The sequence below is a fragment of the Dipodomys merriami genome, unplaced genomic scaffold (assembly GCF_024711535.1).
Source record: "Dipodomys merriami isolate MVZ:Mamm:240054 unplaced genomic scaffold, mDipMer1.0.p SCAF_8, whole genome shotgun sequence".
Taxonomy (NCBI): domain Eukaryota; kingdom Metazoa; phylum Chordata; class Mammalia; order Rodentia; family Heteromyidae; genus Dipodomys; species Dipodomys merriami.
Window position 1 is genome coordinate 6,579,114 of NW_027206401.1, and position 16,720 is coordinate 6,595,833.

A 16,720-nucleotide genomic window follows, 5' to 3' on the forward strand; every position below is an offset into this window, starting at 1 on the left:
ACTTGAGCCAGACACAGACATACTCATTTCGCTTCCCATTCTATCATCTGAATTAGAAAACCAGGGAAATGTACCTAAGCAAGGCAGGGGCACCTAAGAACCTCCAAGAAGGGAGAATAGGAGGGGCCAGAACATGGGAGAGCTGGGCTCTGTGCACCCCTAGAGTCCACAGGCATGCCGCCATGCCTCCCCTCCCCCAGCCCGAGAGCCCCTGGTGACAGGGCCCCTCCCTGTGGTTATGGTTCTCGAATCTTGCTCCTGATTGCAGAAGGGTGCCGGGAGGCCCCACTCACTGCAGGGAAGGAGAGCTTGTGCGTGATCTCCCGGTAGTCTTCATTCCTCTCCTTCACTTGCGACTGCCCGGCCGTCAGATGGCTGCAGATGAAGCAGAAGCTGCTGCTGTGGAACTGGAAGCGGATGCCCACGGCGCCCTTGTTCCCAGCCTTTCCCCCCATGCCGGTCTTCACTGTGTCAATGGCCACGTCCCTGCAACAGAAGAACACGAACCTTCCGTTGGCCACAGACAAGTGCAAACTGTCCTGCCACAGAGAGGAGGCCAGCAGCAGCACCAGGCCGGTGCGCTGAGCCCTGGGCCCAGAGCCTGCTCAGTCTCATCCTCTGCGGCCAGCATCACGGTGACCAGCATGGCTATTGTTGTCTGCCTGGCCAGGAGGCTGCTTCCCCTCGCTGCTAAGTGCTGACTCATGGGGGTGCACAGTGCTCTTCAGGGCCTCCCTCCTTGGGAAGGATTCTCAAGTACCCCATGAAGCTGCACATACTGTCACTATGTCTGCCCTAGCAGTCACAAGCCTGTGGCCCAGAGCCTGCCCCATACAGTGCTCCTGGACGGATGGGAGGGGCCATCCAGCCAGTCACATGTTTTGAGAGCTCGGAGGCAGCTATTTGGGTTGGTAAGAGGTGGTCTCAAGATGACTTTCCTGCAATGCACACTTCTTTGTGTTGTTGTTGTTGTTGTTTAAAGGTGATGTACAGAGAGGTTACAGTTCCCTAAGTCAGATAAAGAATAGATTTCTTTTTGGACAGCATCACCCCTTCCCTTACTCTCTCCCAGTTTTTCTCTCCCAACCCCAGACACAAGTTGTATAGTTCATTTTCCACAAAGTGTCCAGTGAGTACTACTGCTAATGCACACTGTTTGGGCTTATATGCAAATGCATACCTGGAATACACATGAGTGTATGTGACCCTATACCCAAGTACTTAATGTTTCCAGAACCAGGCCACAGACCTCCTGCCTGGAAGACAAGGTAAGGTGACAACATGTCAAAGGGTTGTGAGCTAAGCTAAACAAGGCGGGGACAGGGAGGGAGGGAAGGAGAGAGGAAGAGAGAGAGAGAGAGAGAGAGAGAGAGAGAGAGAGAGAGAGAGAGAGAGAGAGAGAGAGAGAGAGAGAGAGAGAGAGAGAGAGAGAATGCATGTACATGCACGCACAACAGGGAGACCTCAGGCCACCTCAGGGAAATCCCCCGATTCTCTGCCTCACCCCTCCCCATGGTTGATCCGACTTCTTTGATAGAATTGACATTTCTGCCCAGTTACTCAGCTCTTGCTCAGTGGTTTCCTGTCTGTAAAACTCCAAGAAAGCCCTTCCTTGCCCAAGACTCAGGTTTGGCGATAATCTTGATAACCATCAAGATTGTCTCTGCCTAGGGAAGGTCAGCTTCCTGAGTTAGGGGTTCTCTGTCTTGGCTTTTTTATTGCCAGACAATATCCTATTCAGCCCTGTTTTCCTTGGGAGATTTGCTCTATCATCTAGAATAATGGCAGGACCTGACCCTGGCAGCAGGATTCCGGGGGGAGGGGGGGAGGGCTTGCAGGGTGGAGGGGAGAGAAGTCATAGAACAAAATACAAAGACTCACACCCCCTCCTTCCCCAGACGTTTATAAACTAAATGTTCTTACCTGATGAATGGGACATGGTATGGACGCACAAAGATATAAAGACAGACGCCCACCAGCTGTGCCGAAGCCAGGAGAGTGTACCTGTGGGAGCGTGAGATGGCTTTCTGAAGCTGCTCACCCCACACCTTTCTGTTGGTGGCGCTGAACAAGGAAGAGCCAGAGAAGGGCAAGAGGTTAGCAGGAAGGCCGCCTCCCACTGACTAACCCTTCTAGCCCTATTTTTTTTTTTTTTTTTTTTTGGTCCTGGTACTGGGGCTTGAACTCAGGGCCAGGTACTATATCCTTTAGCCTTTTTTTCCCTCAAGATTGGTGCTCTACCACTTGAGCCAAAGCTCCACTTCTTTCTTTTTGCTGGTTACTTGGAGATAGTTTCATGGACTTCCCTGCCTGGGCTGGCTTTGATCTACAATCCTCAGATCTCAGCCTCCTGAATAGCTAGGATTACAGGCGTGAGCCACTGGCACCTGGCTATCGCTATTTTTTTTTTTTTTATAAAAGTGATTCTGTATCCAATGTGACTACTGTGCCTTGATTCCTCTCATGAACTAGCTAATGTTTCCCGTTGTGCCTCACACCTCTCAGCAGTCTCTCCTCACCCCTGACACCTAGCTAGGATCTGCTCATAAGAGCTCCATAGAGGCAATTTTATTTATGTGTAAAAGAAGTTCCTTGAAATAAAACTAGAGAAGCTTAGAGGGAATGTCTGGTTGGTTTTGTGCCAGTTAACCTGACGGTTGGCTCTCTCCTTCCTGCCTGGTATCAAGAGACACCCTCATGCTTTCTCGTCTCTCCCCAGGAAATGTGAATCAGCCCTCTCTCCCTGCCCCCCAGCCCTGCCCGCCCTGGGATCCCAGTTCACACATGCCAGCTCCCTGCACCCCATGGCCCAGGCTCCCCACAGACACAGTGATAACCAGACCTTCCATCCATTTCCTTCACTGGCGGGCAGAGAGGAACAGGGCAGCACATGGTGAGTGTGGAGAAGGGGAACAGCCAGAAGTGCGCACGGCACCAGGGCCGCAGGCTGCTAGACCAGAGCAGCTTTGAGCAGACTTTGGGGCCCTGTTCCCCAGGCAGGCTCTTGGCCCTTACCTGGCATTGACGATATTCCCAGCACTCAGCTCGACCATCTCTTCAAACCCCACAGCAAATACATCGGCTGGGGTGCTGTCATCTAGCGGGTAAAGCAAGAGATGCAGGAAATCAGAACCTCCATGTCCTGCACTACTGGTTCACAGGGTCTCTGTTGCCCTCTTCTAAGTACGCCACTTGGTGCCAGGACCAGATTTCAGATCTGATGTGATTCTTTGGGGGTGGAGCTTAGGTCTAAACATGAAATTCACTTGTTTATAAACCTACCCAAAGGAGATATTATATAGCATTTTCCATGCACCTGAATGTTGACTGAGACCTGTCATACGAGGTCAGGAGTGGAACAATGTGGGTGCACTGTGGATTTCAGAGTACCAGATTAGGGAAGCACAATGTGTGGCTGGCCTGGACAGGACCAACTTTAATTGCAAGCCTGGCTCCGCAGCTCCAGACAGCAGCTTGGCATTTAGGTTGTCATTCCTGATGACAATCGGATTCCAATGACCCAAAGCTAAACTGCAAAAATCTCTGCCTGTGAAGGAAAGAAAAGCTGAGTGCTAGTGGCTACTCAGCAGTCTGAGATCTGAGGATCACAGTTCAAAGCCAACCCAGGCAGATAAATCCCAGAGACTCTTATCTCTAATTAACTAGAAAAAGGGTAGAAGTATAGTTATAGATCAAATGTTAGAGGCCAGACTTGAGCAAAAGAGTGCAAAGCCTTGATTCAGGCCCTAATACTAACCTCCCACCCCCCACAAAAAAGAGTGTCATTCTGATAATCCTTCCAAATATTTGGAAAACGAGTCAGAGTTAATTTGCTAGGTAGCATTCCAGAAGGTTAGCCCATGGTGTTTTAAACATTTTGAGGCAGGTAAATGCCAATGTTACAGGAGGAGGTGCTACTGAGGCGGTCAACCTGCTGCTGCAGGTTTGACAAAACGTCAGATATCTTGTCTTCACCTGTGTGACGTGACTGCCCTCACCCTGAGAGTCCACAGCTCCCAAGAGCTGGGGAGCGTCCAACAGCCAGTCTGCGAGCTCCGCCGTCCCCAGGAGGTTGCTCCGGAACTGCTTCCCTCCGTTCACGTTCCAGGTCCCCACGGCGATTTGAACCCGCTTAAAATTTGTGAATTCTGACTGGCGCTCGGTCATGGCTTTCAGGATCCTGGGAGTCACTGTCAGGAGGCATAAAGAGGCAAGTCCCTCTCCAGCCCAGAGCCGGGCACCTCCCAAAGCACAGGAGGGTGGCCTGCCAGAGACTGCTCACAGCCCTGCAGATGTGGACCACAACATAGAAAGATGACACTAAACACAATACCTCCCATCAACATACAAAAACACAGGACCAGAAATACACCCCGCATGCCCTGGCACCATTATTCATAGAAGTCATGTGAGGATCAGATCACAAGAAATCTCACAGACACAGAGGGAGAAAGTCCCTGTGCATTCTCGCCATGATCCCACAGAACATGGCAGAGGAATGAAAGCGAGCAAGAGGACACTTCAGTGGACAATATAAATAATGTGCTATGTGTATGTGTGTATAAATGAAATGTTACAAATTTGTAATATATTACAGATAACCCTAAGCGCCTCATCAACCCAAAGCCCCAGCTTTGCATCTTCTACTTCCATCCTGTATACCTGAAAGGGTCTGTTTTGCTTATTTATTAGCCTTCAGACTTAAAGCATTAACAAATGAATCTAAGTGGGCACTGATGGCTCATGCCTGTAATCCTAGCTACTCAGGAGGCTGAGATCTGAGGCTCAGTCCAAAGCCAGCCTGGGCAGGAAAGTCTGTGAGACTCTTATCTCCAAAAAACCACTCAGAAAACCAGAAGTGGCGCTGTGGCTCAAGTGGTAGAGAGTTCACCTTGAGCTGAAGAGCTAAGGGACAGTGCCCAGGACCAGAGTTCAAGCCCCACAACGACAAAAAAAAAAAAAAAAAAAAAAACCATCACCAGCCACCTTCTTAACCAAAATATATCCTTTTGTTGTTGTTGTTGTTTTTGGTTGATTGTGGGGCTTGAACTCTGGGCCTGGGCACTGTCCCTCAGCTCTTCAGCTCAAGGCAAGTGTTCTACCACTTGAGCCACAGAGCCACTTCCAGTTTTCTGATAGTTTATTAGAGATAAGAGTCTCACTGAATTTCCTGCCCAGGCTGGCTTTGAACAGTGATCTTCAGATCTCAGTCTCCTGAGTAGCTAGGATTACAGGTGTGAGCTACCAGCACCCGGCTTCCAATGTTTTAATCTAGAGACTTGACCCAAATCTCCTCTGCTTTGCCACTAAATAAGCCTCACTATGGAATCTGGAGCTTGCTCAGCTTTTCTGAGCTAGAACTATTCCCAGAGCGGAAGTTAATTTCACCTTGGCTATCAGAGGCCCAAAAGCAACCTCAATATATGGAAGAATGAGAGAGAAAAGGCCTATGGAGCCATTGTAAACATGGGCTAATTTCTCTCTCAAACATACCCAAAAAAGCCTAAAATTGTCTCATTCTTGTAAAAATGCCAGTCTCCCCTTCTTTTCCTTTACTTATGAAGGCCACATGCTCTAGGGAATAAGCTGTCATTAAAATTTTCCCAAAAAAATCCTCTAGCACTGATGGGCTCTTAATAGCCCTACGCACTTCCCCCAGGAAATGTCCTCAGAGGCCAACACAGGACTGCAGGCTCCTCCCTCCCTCCAGAAGTTCCCTGGGTCACAAGACACCTATCAGGGAGACCGGGAGTCCAGGTCTCCAAGGACATTTCTGAAATGAGTTAGCTTCAAAGACACAGACACAGTGCAGACTGCTTCATAGTCCTGCCCCTTCCTTCCTTCCTTCCTCTCCACAGGCAATCCAAAAAATAGGGGAGTCCAGAAGGGCCAGCTCCCGGGAAACAGCCACCTGCAGTTGTACATCCTATCCATTCAACCATGGATTGGAATTACTTGGCAAAAAAATGATAGCTGTACTAAACATGTACAGAGACTTTGTCTTACAGTTTCCTCTGAACAATATAGTAGAAAAACGATTTCCATAGCACTAGATGGGACAAGTATCTAGAGATGACAAAGTACATAGGAGTACGGGTAGATGTTATTTGCAAAGATGGTGCCATTTTCATTATGGACTCGAGGATCTTTGGATTTTGGTCTCCGCAGGGATCCTAACAACAATGCCTTCCCAATAGTGAGGAAGAACTGCACAGTATCAATTAAAAGCTGCGTCAGCCCACTACTCAGACCAAAGACAGATCAAAATCTCTTACTTATCTTCCATCCGCCATCTTGGATTTCCCGGTAGGGTCCTGGGGATAGTTAACCACAGCCTCTACCACCACCTGTGCCCCCAAAGTAGACCAGAGACACACACCCTCATGCAAGCAGGGCAGAACTCATTACCCAGAAGGGCAGTGTTGTCCAGAAGCATCCTGCCTTTGTCTGTTGATTCCTCATTGTGGACATCGCCAACCAGCAGCAGCTTGATGGCTTCCTGCTTCACCCCATCGAAGAAGTTGGACTGGATGGTACGAGACATGGACCGGGCCCCATCTTTCAGCTTCCCTACCTGCAGGAGACCAAGCACAGGTGTGAGAGGGACCCGTGAGGCTACCCTCCCTGCCCCCTCGCCCCGCTCCTACCTTGGCCTTCCCTTCCAAGGCCCTGCTGCCTGTGAACACCTTGCTCAGGCTATGCCCATTCAGAGACCACATGGCTTTGAAGGACTCCACAAAGCGGTCAACAATGGGTTTTGAGTTCAGCCCCAGGCTCTCGAGCTGGAGGTGAAGGACCTGAGGGAGACAGAGGAGACAGCTGAATTGGGCTGCCTACTGGGAATGCTCCCAGGGGCCTCCTAGTGGGTGCTATATCCAGCACACTGCAGACCCTGTGCTACCCTGAGATATGAGCAGGACAGAGTGGCTCCTTGATCCAAATTCCCAACCTTCTTCCTGATGCCTGACCACCCACTATCACTGATAGTAGATAGCAAGCACTGAGGGAGGCAGCAGGAAGGGACCCCAGTTCCCTCCCTCCAAGATGGAGTAGAGAAATCAGCCAGGCAGCTGGGCTACACCAACAGACTCAGGCATGCTGCCTCTGGCTTCAGAGCCAGCCTCCCTCTGGCCCGGCCCAGCAGTATTCATGACAATCACTACACAGATATGCTCTTTCTCAAGGGTGCCTGATGCCTTTGGGAAGCTAAGGCTGGGATGCATTCCATGAGTGTATGAATAAGCAAGCCTATGACAGGGAGGCACACACGGAGGCGCAGGCAAGCCACCTCGCACAGAACCTGTCCAGAGGCCCCAGCGCATCCCTGTTACCCGCCCCATCACCGGAAAGCCAACCAGTGAAGCTGAAGGCATGTTAGGCAGGCCCAGCCTGGCCCACTGAGGGTGTGAGACACGATGCAGATGCTCAGGAGACGGACCTCGAGTGCGATGAAACTCTGAACAGCGTTGGTTCGGTTCAGGCAGTCAAGACAGTTCATCCGCAGAGTGCCTTTCTGAAAACTTAAGGACCACAAGAAAAAACGGAATCAATTCAGGGACACATAGCCCATGGCTCTAGTGTCAACTTCTATGGAATCTTGTTCAGGAGAGAACCCCTGGGCTCCTCCCTGCAGAAATGCCCCACAGACCCCAGAATGCACTCTCTGTAGACCTAGCCCTGGCTTGCGGGCAAGGAAGGGCAGCTCTGTTACCCACAGTGAATGAGAATTGAATGAGAATATTCAATTACCAAATGCTGCCTCCTTGCTCCTGGGAAAAAGACTCGTTAGGTACCTGTGAGCCTCTGCCACAACACTGCCATCAACTTGCTCATGGTTTCTGTGTAAACACACATTACTAAGTCTACACAGCTAGCCCCTTAGGGTGGTTCTTGATGGTTAATTGGAGTACTAAACGCACCTTTGACTTAGGATGTTTTCAACCTACAGTGAGCTTATTGGGACATGACTTACATGAATGCACTGAAAGCTGAAGGGCTCCTGCAGACTGCTGCTTCATCCAACTCCCAGCCAACGACACTACCACTCACTCAGGCCTGAAGGAAGCTTATCTAAGTGTGTCCTATGGAAGGTACATCACCGCCTTCTAAGGCTTAGAGATGCCAAGCTGCACCTTCATGCTGGGCTTGGAGCCCTTTTAAACAGTGAAGTTACCAAGAAAAGCACAGAAAGAAGTGAACCATGCAATTAGACAGCAAACGAGAACACACGGGCCCTTGAGAGAAGGCACATGTTCCACTGCTCTGCAAGTCTGTGAGTGAACATGAGAGGGCTATGACGAGATCCTGAGGTTACCAATGAGCTGAGCTGAATAGATGAATCCACTAGTGTGGAGACTACACGTGATGAGGATTGACTGACTGCACACTGAGTAAACCCCACGTTTTCCTCTGGGCCCTGGACAAGTCACCACAGCGCAGCCTCCCTGGCACCGTGGTTTGCCCCAGCTCTCCTCACGTGATCATGACAAGTCCTGTCGCACTGTGGTCATCTCAGCCCTAGGTTTTAACCCTGTCTCCTCTATTAGGGTGCTTCTCTATCCCGCAAACTAGGCTTTGCCATCTACTCACAGAAATCACAAGCTCATTTCAGCAGGAAAGGAGAGGAGCAGACTAGAACCAGAGGCCCAGAATCACCCTGCTTATGATCCAGAGGACTGCAAGGGCAGGCAAGCCCTGAGGAGCACTGCCCTGTGGGTTACAGCCCCTGAGCCCCTCATCCAGCAGGAAGACCAAGCTCAGACCAGACTCACCGTGGACTTACATTCTCGCCCTTGGCAAACACGTCAAAGTCATCCCAGTGTAGCTTTAACTGAGGCTTCAACAGGTTCTCCAATTTCTCTAGCTTCCCACCTTTGGCAAGCTGATGGAAGTCAAAATTGATCATAGGCGTGTCGCTGGCGTGGCAAGAAGCCCAGAGCAACTTCTGCAAAGGGAAAGAGGAAGGTGTAAGGGCACAGGGGCAGCGGCAGGATGGTGACGGCACACTTCCTTTGGCAGCTCGTTCTGCAGCCAACCACAGTTGCCCATTAGTGTGCTCAGATCAGCTAGGAGGCTCACAGACGACCAGGCCATGGACCAGCCTGACCTTGAAACAGAAGCACAGGACAAAGGCCCTAGGAAGACAGAAGCTAAGAAAATCTTGCCTGCACAAAGGCAGAAGGCCCCCCTTGGGCAAAAAGAGCCCGGAGCAGGGGTGGCACCCTGGGGACATCCCACCCTGCAGGGCTCTGGGAGGCACAGGCAAGGGAAGGGTTGCCCTGTTCTTCAGACGGCCCAAGTGCCCCAGCCCTCAAAGACAGCAGCATGTGGCAGGCTACAGAGCTCACAATCCAGCTCCCGTTGCCTTGGTAACCAGCCCCATCCTGACAGACACCAGCACCAGGAAAGGGGGCCTCTGTGGTGGCCTGGTGCTGGCTGAGACAGCCACTGGGGTATACAGAACGGTGACACCTCAGAATGTGGGTGACCAGAGACAGGGCGGCGACCCTGGAGTCAGAGGGAAGGTGGGGAAAGGGAAGAAGCAGAGTCTGGGGCTGCTGGTAGCCCAGGATGTTCTTCTCAGACACAGGCTCCTTCCACATAAAGCATCCTAGCTCAGAAACTCTTCTGCCTGCTTCCCAGGGACAAGGACAGAGTGGACATCCCAGGCTGCCCCCCTCTAGGCCTCCCTCAACTACATGGCAGATGGGGTAAGACCAAGCCACACATCTGCAGAGCCAGAGGTGCTGAGGACCAACAGACCAGGACTCTGATTACCCTGGGTAGTCAGAATATAAATGGACACACACTGCCATCTTCAAGCAAGATTTTATAGATGGAGTCGCCTGTGAACTCAGCCGGGTGACTGGTGGTTTAGAGAGTTACCCTGGAGCCTGTCCTGCTGTGATCTGATGACTGCCAGGACTCAGGCAGGCTGCCAATATTGGCCTCAGCCTGGTTGAGCGACTTCCTAGTCAGAGCCACGCCCCAGGGGTCCTGCCAGAATGCGCCTCTTTTGTGACCTGCCCCAGGACCTGTGTCCCCCACTGAACTGACTCCTGCCATCTGGGTAGAAAAAAAGCCTCGACTCCCAAGCCAGAGGCAGGGCCGCCAGCCCTGGGGAAGGCCAAGCACGGCCCTTCTCCAGAACTCAAGGCAGAAAAGGGAAGGGTACATTCATTTTTTTGGTTGTTGGGAATTTTCCTTTCCCCTTACTTCTTCCTTAAAATAAGCAGCCAGCATCACTGCCAAGATGAGTAGGAGGAGAGATTTCTTGAGTTTGTTGCTCATGGCAACAAACCAAACAGGAAAGGCAGGTTTGGCCAAATAAAAGTAGCAACCAGAAAGTCCCTGTTTCAAGCATGTGACTTTTCTACAGAGTAAAACAAGTGCTTGGGCTGAACTAGGCTTCCTCCAGTGAGGGGGTCAGAGGTCAGGGGTCATGTGGAAGTGGAGGCTGCACACATCAGCCTTAGACTGGCCTGACCTTAGGCTGAGGTACCTTTAGGTTCTCTCTAGAAGGGGCTTCCTCCAGCTTCTACTAACCAGAGGTCCACAGGAACCTGGGCAAGCAACAAGGAGGCCAATGACACTCATTCCAGAATCTTCCATGACAGACTGATTGCTCACAGGTTGGACTCAACTGCAACGCTTCCCTATCAGGGACCTGGGCTCTTGGCTCTGGGCAGTTAAGAGGTGGAAGAGCCTACTAGGAGCTGGCACACAGTACCACAGGGTCTTGAAGGCTGCCCAGGGAGCAGGAGGGTTCACCTGTGTCCTTCTTTCAACCAAGCATGGCTCTGAAGAGCAATCAGCACAAACACCCTATGGTTCTTCTGTGGGAAGGCCTGGGGCGGTGCCGGGCTGGCCCTTTCTCTCTTCTGCACTAAAGCAACTCAAGAAAGCAGGAAGGCTTCCCCGCCCACAGGAGCCTGGGGAAGCACAGCTTTGACTTTGAGCGAAGTTTCCCATCCTGCAGCTCATCAAAATTCAACTTGTCCCTGGAGTTGCCGCGATCACTGGCTGAAGGAGGCTGGAGGGCAGACAGACCTAAGCCAGCCCAGGGTGGTCTTCTGCTGTCTTCTGTCCACAGGAGTTGCCTCTGCGCCTCAGGGCTCCACCTGCCCAGGGTCCCCTCCGTCCCCCGTCCCATCAACACCCAGCTGTGGAGAAGGGAGAAGAGGTGTGGGGGGGGGGGGAAGGGTTACCTTGAACGCTCTGTTGAGAACCTCCTCCCCGTCTCGGCTTCCCAGCAAGTTCACCACCACCTGCTTCCCGTACTGCTCCTTCAGAAGAACCATGTGCCTGCAACAGCAGCAGGACAATGGTGACCCCACAGCGACACCACGGGGCTTAGGGGCATGTGCAGAAGGGTGGACCTTTCTCAGTGCCAGAAGACCCGGACCCACCATGTCCTAGGCCCAGAGTGTGTGTGGGGAAGACACGCCCTCCTCCCAGCCACCACCTCTGCACACGGCAATCCCAGGACAGGGCCAGGTCCTGTCCAGGCCGTTTGCATGAACGGCTCCAGGAATAATGCACAGCATAAAGGCTGTGCTGGTTTTTCTTTTTCTTTTTCCAGTCATGGGGCTTGAACTGTCGTCCTAGATGCTGTCCTTCAGCTCTTCAGCTCAAGGCTAGCACTCTACCATTTGGGCCACAGTGCACTTCCCATTTTTTGAGTGGTTTATTGGAGAGAAGAGTCTCATGGACTTTCCTGCCCGGGCTGGCTTTAAACCGTGATCCTCAGATCTCAGCCTCTTGAGTAGCCAGGATTACAGGCGCCAGCCACTGGCACTGGGCTGTGGGTTTTTAATAAAATACCATCATCAATTCTCCTGCAGTGCCCCTGACCTCCACAGTCTTGTAAATGTCACATGCACTTCACTGAAATAAACCTCTTCTTTCCCTTGATGCTATCCTTCTTGCAGGGAGAAGCACTGCTAGGAAAGCCCACCTCCCCCTCCCCCCATCATTTAGCTGTCCTTCCACACGCTACATTTCATTGCATAGAACCCAAACGAGACAGCACAGCAAAGCCTGCGGGCTCTGGGGAAGCAGTTCTGCATCAGAGACTACGTGCAAATAAGCAGAGCCTTGTCCCCAACTTACTAAAGGTAACCTTACGGATTCTGTGAGAAATGTTTGACTGTGATGCTTTAAAGAATAGCAAAAGGAGGCCAGGTGCGGTGGCTCACGCCTGTAATCCTAGCTACTCAGGAGGCTGAGATCTGAGGATAGAGGTTCAAAGCGAGCCCGGGCAGGAAAGTCCATGAGACTATTATCTACAATTAGCCACCAGAAAACCTGAAGTGGCGCTGTGGCCCAAGTGGTAGAGTGTTAGCCTTGAGCTGAAGAGCTGAGAGACAATGCCTAGGCCCAGAGTTCAAGCCCCACAATGGACAAGACAAAAAAAAAAAAATCAAGACTACCACCATCACCACTGCCGCCGGGCATTGGTGGCTCACACCTGTAATCCTAGCTATTCAGGAGACTAAGATCTGAGGACCATAGTTCAAAGCCAGCCTGGGCAGAAAAGCCTGTGAGACTCTTATCTCCAATAAACCACCAAAAAACCAGAAGTGCCACTGTGGCTCAAGCAACAGAGCGCTCGCCTTGAGCTAAAGAGCTGAGGGACAGCGCATCACAGACAAAAAAAAAAAAAAAAACAAAACAGCAAAAGGCTAGAATGCAAAAAGCAGTTATGGAATTATAACTTAGTGGAACGACTATCCATATTTGTGCTTAATGTGTAAAGATCGAAGGAAATGTACTAGGAACAGTAGATGATTTCTCAGTATTTTCTTCTTTAAACATTTTTCTCTTTTTGAAATTTCCACAATGACATGTTTCTATGTTTCTAGTTTATTGTTGTATTTTAATCACGTCAATAACTAGTGAATTTGTAGAGTATTTGGAAAGATCAAGTCAAAGGGTAAGGAATACTATGTTGGCTTTAACATTAAGGACATCTGGTGAATTAGGTAAACTGAGCATCAGTTCTCATGGTACACATAAAGAAGACAAGGAAGTTCATCATCCACCTGAGGCGTCTACAAGGAGACCATCCCCATCTAAGTAGGAAACCCCAAAAGGTTAAACCCTTGGTGTAAAAACAAGAAATGGCCCTTAGGAAGCTATAAAGATAAGCAGCTATTTCACACTTAGTGCTAACAGAAGCTAGAGAATTCCCTCTGATAATGCGTGAGAATAAATGAGCCCTCACATGAGCTTGCAATCCGGTCCTACTTCATCTTGAGTCGTTTAAAGTTACTCAGAAACTTCCCAGAAAGAATGCTCCAAGACAGATGAGTTCACAACAAAGTCACAAACTACACCAGTGAACCACCAATTTAGATTAAAAGAAAAAATCATTTAAGAAGCTATTAACAATTGGGGGCATAGATTTTTTTTTTTTTACAACCAGTTCAGGTTAGCAATGGCTCATCCTTGAGCAAAAAATCCAAGGGAGAGCACAAGGCCCTGAGTTCAAGCCTCAGTAGAAAGGGGAAACAAAAACCTGTTAGCAATGAAATCTCTTAAGAGTGTGGGGTTTAGGAGTTAGTGTTCTTACACTTCACATCTCTATAATCTTTAAAACCTAGAATGTTCTATGTTAAAACAAAAACAAGGCTGGTTGCTGGTGGTTCACACCTATATCTAGCTACTTAGATGGCTGAGATTCAAGAACTAAGGCTTAAAGCCAGCCCCAACCAGAAAAGTCCCCAAGATCTAGCTCCAATTAACCAGGAAAAAGCTGGAAAATAGGAGATGTGGCTCAAGTGGCAGAGTACCAGCCAAATGATGAAAAAGCCAAGGAGTAGGTGCAAGGTCTTGAGTACAAACAAAAATAAACACATAAATAAGCATCTACTAGTATCCTATAATTTAAATAACCCTTAATTAATCAGAATGGATAGATGAAATCTTACTGTAACAAGAAACAGATAAGGGGCTGGGAAGGTGGCTCAGTGGTAGAGTGCTTGCCTTGCATGCATGAGGCCCTGGGTTCGATTCCTCAGTACCATATAAGCAGAAAGAGCTGGAAGTGGCGCTGTGGCTCAAGTGGTAGAGCACTAGCCTTGAGTTGAAGAGCTGAGGGACAGTGCCCAGGCCCAGAGTTCAGGCCCCATGAGCGGGGGGAGACAAACAAGGAACAGATAAAGAGCTGCTCTCTGAACACAGAAATCTTCAGGGAAACCTGACAAATGAAAAGCCCTTTTATAACTCTTTTCTTGCATAAAGGACCAAAATACACAAATCTAAAGATTTGAATTCAGAGTTGATTCCTGCTTCCCCAGTGCCAATGTCTGAATGGAGTGCGCATATGCAGGCCTCAAGTGGTATCTGACCATCCCTACCTGTCGAAAGCAGGGGCGTTGGCCTCCAGGCCTCTCTGGAGTCTCAGATGATGGGAGCCAACCTACAGTGAGAGAGAATAAAGGTGATACTTCTGCTGTGATACTTCTGAGAGAGCCGTGATTTTCCCATGCTCCCTCTCTCCACCAGCCAGGCATGGCTGGCAGCTACTCAGCAACCTGTACAACACTTTCCCTACTCAAGCAGGTCAGCCCTCCTGGACGTGCTAACAGTGCCCCTCCAGAGGCCCAGCCACCAGAAATTCCGAGGTAAGAACACAGAAATCACATCCCCAGACTGTCCAGCCAAATCACTTTCCCACCACCTAGTTCCTCACTAGTCCTAAAATCTGGATTTTTGTCTGAGTTACGTATTTACTCCTCAACTTAAGCTCAAATCTTTCACATAGGTATCATTTCTACAGTCAGCTTGAAGGGGTTCTCATTGACCAAATCTGGGGCAACTTGAGCATCAAATGATGTAAGGACAGTAGATTATAACCTACTAAGTAAAATAGGACTCTGACTCCACACTGATGGTAGTAGTATTAGCTAGGTGAGTGGAAGGTTAGGTGGTACGGAAGGATGGGGGTACGATGGGTGGGTAAACAGACCGGTGGAGGTTTATGAGGTGTGTGAGTGGGTAAATGGGGAAGAAGGGCTCTTCTGTACAGTAGGGAAAGACGTCATTTTACAGCCATGATAGTAAAGAGCAGCAAGTCAAGTTTGATGAGGAACTTCATACTTATATGATCTCATAATATCCGTCACAGTCTACTAATGAGTTGGAAGGGAAAACAACTGTAAGTAGCAATACGCAAAAGCACCTTGACAGGTGACCAAAATCACTATCACTGAAGGGCACATGGACACCGCGTGCCTGGAAGAATGCTGTCACACAGCAAGGGAGCCTTCAGAAACAGCAGGAAGACCCAGACGAGGCTGCTGATGTAACAGAAGGCCTCCATTCTCAAAGACTAACAGTGACATGAGAGAGAAAGGCCTGGAGGCCAACCCAGCTTGAGAAAACTAGAGCTGGACAAGTAAATGTGGAGTGTAGGCCTGGACTGAAGGGGCAGAGCCGCTACAGAGAGCCTACGGTGACACCTGACTGAGTTGGAAAATGCCTGCCTTCCTGGCTAAAATACTACGCCAATGTTGAATTCTTCAAATGTGTACCTTTGCTGTGGTGCTGTCAGAGTAAAACTGTTCTAGGAAAAAGCATCCGGAAACTAATGGTGGAGAAAAATGTATACAACTTCCTCTCAAGTGGCTGAGAAAACAAATGACAGCATGCATGTGGGTGACATAAGGTGACAATTCAGCAGATCTGGATGAAGGAGTTCTGGCTAACTAACACATTTTCTGCGGGCCTGAAAATGTACCATGTGTTCAGCCTGGTTTCAGAGCTGTAAGAGCAGTGTCGTCATCAGACTCATCCACATGATGAGTACAGCCATCACCGAGTGTGATCAACACCACCGGCCACGTGTCTCACTCTAGGCTTGTATCTAACACACGGGATCCCCAGCAAGAGATTCAAAAATTATGGGAGAAGGTTCAGAAATTAGAGATTATACAGATGACTCAACGAAGCCTAAATCCCATTGGTCCTGGAAAACTATGGTCACAAAGGAAACCATTGTATAAAATGAGGCAGCGTTGCTGATCTATGGGGGTTCACAATAGACCGATCGGACACCTTCATTTCGCTGCTTATTTTCCCTTCTCTCCTCTCCCCAGGGGCTGCTAATGTCTCACTCAGAAAATGTCAGCTCCTGAATTCAAAAACCGGAAGTGGCTCTGTGGCTCAAGTAGTCGAGCACCCGCCTTGAGCTGAAGGGCTCAGGGATAGTGCCCAGGCCTAGAGTTCAAGCCCCATGACCGATAAAATAAAAATAAAAAATAAATAAAATGTCTTAAATTCAAAAAACACCCATGGGCCTATGGTATGGAGAAAACTGTTCATCTGTCAGCACCAGCCTTTCTTGGGGCTCACAGAGATGTGCTCCCCTGAGTTCCCCTCTGAAATCCCCTAAGGCTAGGGCCCAAAGCCAGGGCAACTTGTTCTGTGTCACCTGTCAGTCAGCACAAGAAACCTCCCAGAGCAGGGCCAAGCAGCAGTCCCTGTGGGAGCACACCAAGAAGAGAACCAAAGTCAGCAGTCTAGGCTCAGAGTCCAGCCTTCGGTCCTGAGGGTGCCCAGTCCCAGGCCAAGCTCAGACCTGCTGAAGGAAGAGCTGGGCTGGGGGCTGGACCTTGCAGTCATCTGCCCCGCCCCGCCAGTGACACCAGGGACTCCCATGGCCCCACCCACTGCAGCTCTGGCAGGCAGGCTGCTCCTGACTCCTGTCCCATCTTCT

General features: G+C 49.9%; 1 protein-coding gene across 6 annotated transcripts in view; it reads right to left on the minus strand.

Moving 5' to 3' along the window:
• Window positions 1-16,720, minus strand: part of Synj2 (synaptojanin 2) — an 84,392-nt gene that overhangs the window by 23,844 nt on the left and 43,828 nt on the right. For 5 of the 6 annotated variants that reach the window (XM_070010385.1, XM_070010383.1, XM_070010380.1 and 2 more), the window contains exons 6-15: window positions 14,361-14,422; window positions 11,208-11,304; window positions 8,772-8,944; window positions 7,439-7,520; window positions 6,648-6,797; window positions 6,409-6,574; window positions 3,999-4,190; window positions 3,016-3,097; window positions 1,924-2,064; window positions 294-486 (exon numbers count right to left, since the gene is read on the minus strand). In XM_070010385.1, the coding sequence (XP_069866486.1) occupies window positions 294-486; window positions 1,924-2,064; window positions 3,016-3,097; window positions 3,999-4,190; window positions 6,409-6,574; window positions 6,648-6,797; window positions 7,439-7,520; window positions 8,772-8,944; window positions 11,208-11,304; window positions 14,361-14,422 (1,338 nt within the window). The remainder of the gene's footprint in view (window positions 1-293; window positions 487-1,923; window positions 2,065-3,015; window positions 3,098-3,998; window positions 4,191-6,408; window positions 6,575-6,647; window positions 6,798-7,438; window positions 7,521-8,771; window positions 8,945-11,207; window positions 11,305-14,360; window positions 14,423-16,720) is intronic. The other variant, XM_070010381.1, reaches the window with a different exon arrangement.